General features: G+C 44.9%; 1 protein-coding gene across 1 annotated transcript; it reads left to right on the top strand.

Moving 5' to 3' along the window:
• Positions 1–16: 16 nt before the first annotated feature.
• Positions 17–5,745, top strand: LOC104545987. Its single transcript, XM_010191264.1, has 5 exons — positions 17–153; positions 1,393–1,612; positions 2,330–2,397; positions 2,652–2,710; positions 4,906–5,745. Exons 1-5 carry the CDS (start codon positions 27–29, stop codon positions 4,939–4,941), a joined length of 510 nt encoding a protein of 169 aa, XP_010189566.1. The 5' UTR covers positions 17–26; the 3' UTR covers positions 4,942–5,745.
• The last annotated feature ends 2,326 nt before the right edge of the window (positions 5,746–8,071 follow it).

An 8,071-nucleotide genomic window follows, 5' to 3' on the forward strand; every position in this document is an offset into this window, starting at 1 on the left:
TCTTTCCCCTTTTTAGGATATGATGGATGATATCTGTCAGGAGCAATTCTTGGAGCTCTCCTATCTCAACGGCGTACCAGAGCCAAATCGTGGCCGAGGAGTCCCTGTGCGAGGAAGGGGAGCAGCTCCACCACCTCCTCCACCCGTTCCAAGGTACCTTTCCCAAAAGCACAGACCAGGAAACGCTGCGTCTTGCTCCAGGCTGTGCTGCTGGATGAGCTTAAGCTGCTCCTCCTCACACATCAGCTCTTGGCCTTGACCTTGACTTTAGGCCAAGGCTCTTTAGCCGTGTGTTGCAGGCTTGTTTTTAGCAAGGTGGCATCAAATGTTCTGTGTGTTTTGGGATGGAATCTCACACAGCAGATGTCTCCTGTATTATTTTTGATGTCCAAAATCAGTAGCTTCATAAAGTAACCTTTCAAAAACTGGCTTGTAAAAGCCCGTGCAGATGGATGTGCCACGTTTGCTTCCCTAGCCTTCAGCAGAATAAGCGCTTTCGGTTTAAACTGACCTTGCTTTGAAAATTATGGGGTGGCATTATTCTGTCGTTGTTGTCAAGGCATTGGGATAAATGGGTGATAAAACTGTTATTATAGTTCTTGCTTCGCTACCTATTTTATGGGGGGAAGTCTCTGCTCATGGATGTTTAGCCCAGAAGTGCCCCTGCTCATCTCGTCACTGATCTGTACGGTCCTGGAGGCCAGGCACTCGTTACAGGTCAGTGATGGAGGGTTATTTAAAATGACCTCTGAGAAATTACTTGCCCAAAGTTCTGTGTCAGATTTATCTCTCTGTACAACATCCAGCGCAGTAAAGCTCTCATCTCAGAAGAGGTTTTTGTAAATCCTGCAATACAACATTAATAATTCTGCTGCTTTCAAAAAAGAATTCATGGCCTAGTTAATAGTGACTGTATTTATTTATCAAGCTATTGCATTTTAAAATAGGTGTAAGAAGTGCATGCAGTGGCTGCTCACAATCCTTTTCACAGAATCACAGAATGGCTCGGTTGGAAAAGCCCTCTGAGATCATCACATCCAACCGCTCCTGTCTACCCCCTAAACCATATCCCTAAGTACCTCATCTACCCGCTCCTTAAACACATCCAGGGATGGTGACTCCACCACCTCCCTGGGCAGCCTGTTCCAGCTTCTGACGACCCTCTCAGTACAGAACTTCCTCCTTATCTCTGACCTGAACCTCCCTTGGCACAGCTTGGTGCCGTTTCCCCTTGTTCTATCCCCCATCACCTGGGAGAAGAGCCCAGCACCCACCTCTCTCCAAGCTCCCTTGAGGCAGTTGGAGGTGGTGATGAGGTCTCCCCTCAGCCTTCTTTTCTCCAGGCTAAACAACCCCAGTTCCCTCAGCCGCTTTTTTTCCTCTCCTTTGCAGGGGACGTGGTGTTGGGCCTCCCCCTCCTCCTCCTCCTCCTCGGGGAGCCCTGGTGCGAGGAGCCCCGGTGCGAGGTGCCATCGCCAGGGGAGCCGCTGTCGCCCGTGGGGGGCCTCCCCCCCCAGCAGTACGGGGTGCTCCTGCACCCAGAGCACGTGCAGCCGGCATCCAGAGAATACCGCTTCCTCCTCCTCCCGCACCAGAAACCTATGATGAATATGTAAGAAACTGCATATATGTATTTATTTTTATTCCAGCTAGCTGATCATCCGTTAGATAAAAGAAAAATCATCACGTAAATCGATGTCGTTCACATCACGTTCTCCTTCTGCAGGAGAATTCTTGGAACAAAAAAACACCAAAGGTTTCTTGCTGCCCCTGAAATCCTCAGAGTCAATATGTGAATGAACACAGTGGTGATTCAAGTCATGTAACTAAGCACCACCCTCCTGCCAAGCTTATCTTGGTGTTCTAAAGGAAAACCAAGACAACTGCTTTTGATGCATAACGGCATTTTCGGGAATCATCGCAGATATTGATGGATCTAAGAAGTCTTTTTCTCCTCTCTGTTAAACTTCTGTTTTTCCACTGAAACCAACCATAAGTGAATAGGTCGGGTTTTGTCTGCCTGTAAATCTGTGTTGTAGATAACACAGTCACAGCCTCCTGGCATGTGGATTTGTCCCACGGACAGGCTGCAGCCTTGGACGTGTAAATGACTTTGAGACACACTAAATACCAGCGTGGTTCATTCCTCCCAAGCCACAGCACAGGAGCAGATTTCAGTTACCTGTATCTTACAACTGAGCCCCTTCCCTGTGCCAGGCAGGGACTCACAGCCTCCTCTGTAGCCCGAATTCAATTCTGCTGTTACTCCTGGTCACGCATTAACCTCTGGTCCTTCCATTAACACTGTTTACATCATCTTCTGTTTCAGGGCTATGATGATGCATACGCAGACCAGAGCTATGAGGGGTATGAAGGCTACTACAGCCAGGGCCAAGGGTAAGTTTGCTTGTCTCCTGTTGCAGAGAAGATTATGCATGATCTTGTTTCCTTTTTAAGCAAATGGAAACGCCCATTTCTGAGTTTGAGCTGTAGGGAACGTGCCCTGTTCTGCTGGACTCCAAAAGCACCTGCAAAATAACTTTTGGGAGTTCTCATGAGCGATATTGGGCACCTTTGCTTTTTCAAGTGTTTGTGCAAGTTCAGCAGCACGATGTCAGCACCGTGTGTAACCAGCATCATTACTCTTCCAGGGACACAGAATACTATGATTATGGACACGGGGAGGCACAGGAAACCTATGAAGCTTACGGTATGTCTGGGAATACTGATCCTTTGGCAGGGAAAGGGGCTGCATGGTTGGGAATTGCTTGGGGTCAGCAAGCTGTTTTCCAGTGCCACTCCATGCTCTGAGAACCTCAGGTAGTTTTCATGGTTAAAATATTTATACCCTACAGATTATCCAGGTCTGAACAACCAAAGGCACTCTGGTTTTTAGATTCTTATGTCTCGATTGTCTCAAAGTTGATACCTTTAGAATTCCAGTTTTTAACTATGGAAATATCTTTTCATTTCCCTGTAGCTTTAGAATATTTTAAGAGCTCTGGATTTCCACCCACAGCACTGCTTTTGCTGCAGTCTGGTTTTCACGGATTATATTTTGTTGAACTGGATGAGTGCATGGTTCCATCTGCTTCCTTGTCCTCAGAAACCTGGGAGCTGATACTCACGCTGCACTATACATTTGCTTGAAAAATGGATCTAAATGTCACATGAAGGCCTCTCTTTGACTAGGGGGAAGGATTTTGGTCAGTGTGACTTGCAAGTCGTCTATGAAGATTAGCTAATTTGAATTACATAAAGCTATTATGTTAGGCTAGACTGAGGGGTGTGGGTGACCAATTTAACCACAGCTGTGTAAATCACTGAAAACAATAGGGCTCAATATCTGAGGTGCAGTAAAGGCTTGCGTGACTGTGGGGGTTTTTTTATTGCTAGTTCAGATATCTGAGCTTATGAATGGCATCTGCATGTGGCAATGACTAAGATTCAATTTCCTCTCTCTGTAAACAAGCTGAGCTATAAACAGAAGAGCTGTACAGCGAGCTGCTTAATGGCATGTGTCAGAAACAGCCCCTTTAGCAGAGCATCAGCTCCTGGAGGTGTGAATGAATGCAGGTAGTGAGGGTAATGACCGGCTGGAGGGGCTTTTTGGGATCACAGGAACTGGGAATTCCCTGTGCTGTGTCACCCTGGCATTAGGGAAGTTAATTGTTAATGCTGGCCTCAGGGTGTTCCCTGCTCTGGGCTTGGATTTAGAGTTCAAATTCAGGTGCCTAACCAAGGATGCTTTTCCAGTCTGAGATGCATTTGAATAGGCAGCTGCTGTCAGTAACCTTGGCTGTCTTTCCTGCCTTCAATGGCTCGGTTTGTTGCCTGTGTTAGTCACGCAGCACAAAGAGGCTTTTGTGCCTCCTACTTGGTAGGAGAGCGGTGGTGTTGTCTGGGATGTGAAGGCCAAAATGCTCATTGTATCCTTGGCATGAAGTTGCCACAGCTAATCTGTTTATCCACAGTGATTTCCTTTGGTCTCTGCTTTCATGAAAACAGAATTAGAGAAATAGATTGTTGAGCCGGACTGGAGGCAGTTTGGGTTCACGGTGGTAGGAACAGACTTGGCTGTCTTGAGGGCTTTGGACACTTGCTCTCGTAAACTGGTGACCCTGGAGAGAAGGGCAGGCGTGCAAGTGTGGATGCTGCAAGGACAAGCCATCCTGAAAGCTGAGTTTTGGATATGTGGGACTTGAGCAAGCTTGGGGACGGTGGAGATGCGAACTCCATTTGCTTTGGTGTTGGTGCATAGCAGAAGGGTTTGGGTTGGGTTGAGTGCTCTATCCCATCAGCAGTTGATGCTGGTCCAGTGTTAGCAGTGATGTCTGCTCCAGAGAGGTGAGCAGATGTAAATATTGCTGTATTCACAGAGAGGAAGGAGCAGCAAGTCACAGCCCAGGGTCTGGAAGTGGAGTCCTGACCCAGAGCAGTGTAGGGATGTACTTATTTTGGCACAGTTATCCAGGAGCTGCCTTGCCTTGCTAGGAAGGGGAGAAGTGTTACCTGTAGCAGTCCCCAAAGCCAGACCCCAAGGTTGTGGATGGTGCTGGCCCCCAGCCCAAGGGGCCGTGACTGTGGTGACCTTCACCAGGGCCAGCTGCCAGAGCTGCTCCATCAATTGGCTTTGGCTCTGCTGAGATTAATTACTCCTAAACAGCACCAGGTTTGTCCAAGTCAGCACTTAGCCAGGCTGCAGGCATCACAGAGATGCCCACACAAGTGGCTTTTCCCAGAAATGCCAGAAGATGTGCTATGAATGAGAGGTTTGCTGGACCACGGGGCATTTTGCAGACCGGTTTTGGGGTGAAACCTCTATGAGGACACCCCGTGATCCCAGAGGGGAGCCCTGGGCTCGCAGCGCTCCAACATCCCTGACATTTCCCTCTCTTTTTGCAGGCCAAGATGACTGGAACGGAACCAGGCCCTCCCTGAAGGCCCCGCCGGCCAGGCCAGTGAAGGGGGCCTACAGAGAGCACCCATACGGACGTTATTAAAAAACAAACATGAGGGAAAAATATCAGTTATGAGCAAACAGTTGTTACTGATTCTTGTATCTCCCGGGATTCCCGTTGCTTTACCCACACCAGACAAGTAATTGTCTAACTGTTTTTCTTCGTGGCCCTTTTTCTCCCACTCCATCCTCACCCTGCATTCTGGCTTCTGTACGTAGTATTTTAAAAATGAGTTTAAATTAGATTTAGAGGAGCGACTTTTAATTTTCTTTTTTTTTTAAGTGTGTAGATGGCTTTTCTTTCTTTGTTGTTTAGGTAAACACAACTGTACCTTTTTAAATAAAAACAAACAAAAGAAGAAGTTGAGTTAAAAACTGTTAGTTTCAAAAGTGACATGCTTTGCTTAGCAGTTCTGAGATTAAGGTTTTGTTAACCTTTTAAGTTGGGTTTCAAGGAACCCATAAAAGTTGTAGTTGCAGAATCCCAAAGTAGGCTACATTTCAAAATTCAGGGCTGTTTTTAAGCGTTAAAAATCATAATGTAACGGTAGTAGCTGCCACCGTTTAAAAGTAACCTCAGCTGTCAAACTTTCCTTAAAAGCAGATTGCTGGTGAATCTTAAGATTAAATTTTAATACGAAGGACCCACAAACAAATTAAATAGCATTTTTAAAGGTAATTGACTTTAAAAAAAAAAAAAAGAAAAAAAATTAGGTTTGTAAAATTGACTTTTCTTACGTGGGTTTTGAAATCTAGCCCCGAACGTGCGGTGTTGAGAGATGCTTGGGAAGCGGATTTTTTTTCCAGTGTAAAAGGGGTTCTTAGTTTGGTTCTGCGGGAAGAACCTTTTAAAGGCAAACCAAATTAAAAGCCTGGCTCTAATTGCCCAGCGTTTGGTGTGAGAAACCAGAGTGGTAAACGCTTAGGTCTGAACTCTGTCAAAACAAATTCCAGCTCATTTCTGTAGCGCTTGGGGCAGATAAATGCGGCGCGAGCTTAAAAACCTGGCCAGGTTCACCGCTAGCGACCCCGCCGACTTGTTCAAGTGTATCTCAACACAAGCTCTGCATAAAAAGGGACACTGCAGCTGAAAAAAAAAAAAAACAAAAAAACCAAAAAAACAACAAAAAAATGAGGAAAAATTTCACTTTGTACATAGGCTAAAGTCCTAATTGGATTTGTACATTGTCCTCCCACTGTTCTTGAAGATTTAAATGCTACGTGTGTAAGTCTGCCTAAATAGGTAGCTAAAACTTGTCAAAATGTCTGCCGCAGTTTGTCAATAAAGTTTAGTCCTTTTTTAATCAAAGTAAATGTGATGAATTGTCATTTTATTTTATTTTTTTCCGGTTGAGCGCTAAAAGAGCTACTTTATTTTTTTTATTTATTTTTTTTTTTCCCAAATAGACTTTAAATTAACGCTAAAGCTAATTGTCTTTTTAAAACGTGAAGGCATCCTAAAAAAGTCGGTGGGGGTTTTTTTTTATGTAATTCTCACAAAAAAAAAAAAGGTTTCTCAAGCTCATTGAGCTTAAATTTTTTTTAAAAAAGCGAGAGAAAAGAAAGAGAACTTGTTTTTCACCCCCTGGAAGTTCTTATAAAAGCCTTTGATCCTGGGCTGTGGCAGAAAAGTGACTTCAGTGTTGGTGGTTCCTTGCTGAATTCCCGATTTTCAGGTGGCCGCGCAGAGCTGCAGACCCCAGGTTTGAGTCTGCAAGGGCTGATTTAAACAGAACGAACGCTGACAGATGCGAGGAAGCTTTAAACACCCCCAACCCCTCGGCTGAGACGATGCCCTTCCTATTTTATGGTAGCCTTGACTTGGAAAGCCACTTTAAAAAAAAAACCCCTGTATCTCCGTTTGCAAAGGGTGCTGCAGTCGCTCCTCGTATCCTTCCGAGAGGTTGTGTATGGGTACATGTATCAATAGATCATGTAGTAAAGTAAATTGCTTCTTAGACGTGAAAAACGGTGTGGATTTCCCAGCTGCAAAATGAATCTTGACGTGCCAGGGGGAGAGAATTAAACTGCTCGGGGGTGAAAAATAGAGCATTAGGAAGCCAACTGCTCGTAGCAGTGCATGATCGAGGGGAGTACTTTAAAACAACAAGTTGTCTTTGGAGATTGTTATTAAAGTGTAAATAACTGAATTTTCAACAACGGTTTGGAGTCAGCTTTCAGGGCATAATGTCTTGCTTGATGAAAAGATCACCCCATGCCCCCCTTTTAAAGGAAAATTATCGCAGGAGAATCAGGATGTGTAAAGCTAACATGCATCGCAAAACCCAAAAGGTAACCTAAATGTCTGATTTTAATAGCACATTTCTCTTTTACATAAACTGTGACGGCAACTTGCATAAACTTGATTGAAACAGTTCTTCACGTGTTAATTTTAATGTAAAAAAAAAAAAAATTGCAAAGAAAAAAAGCTTTAAAATAAAGATTTTATTTTTTTTTTTAAAAAAGACCACATGCTGCTGCATAAATTAGCGATAACTTTTTAATACTGTGCCCTTTGAGAATGCACTGTAATGTAATGTGGGCAAAAAAGGAATCGGCGAGCTTAAATACCGAAAGACGTAAACTGACAACGAATATAGCTAGTCCTGCTACTGCCAACAAAACAGAGAAAATTCTGCTCAGTTATTTAAAACCTGTAAAATGATGGCCCTTTTTAGACCCCACTATTGCTATTGACTGTGAAACGTTCCGAGCTCAGCTTAAGTTGCATGTTTTCCTTCCTGTGTAATTGCATGCAGGATTCTCTTCTTTTATTTTTTTTTTGTCTCCCGTTTGTGCCCACGTGAAGGGGACTCACAAATGTCTTCCGTTTGCAGGAGCCGAGAGCACCGCGCCGTGAGCCGCTTGGGCGAGGACGAGCAGGGGCAGCGCGCGCCGGGTGAGTTTGTTGATTTATTTTTTTTGCAAGCTGCTATTGCGTTGCGTGTGGGAGGTGGGGGGCGGCACCATCTGAGCTGCTACATCGAAGCCGATCTTTCTATATTTTATAAATAAATGACGCTTGCGAAAGGCCGGTTACATGAGTGCGGCTCTCGCAGATGTCGCTGCATGGGGGAGGCTTTGGTGCGTACTTGTGTGGAGCTCTCCCAC

Source organism: Mesitornis unicolor, unplaced genomic scaffold (assembly GCF_000695765.1).
Source record: "Mesitornis unicolor isolate BGI_N332 unplaced genomic scaffold, ASM69576v1 scaffold30890, whole genome shotgun sequence".
Classification (NCBI taxonomy): Eukaryota; Metazoa; Chordata; class Aves; order Mesitornithiformes; family Mesitornithidae; genus Mesitornis; species Mesitornis unicolor.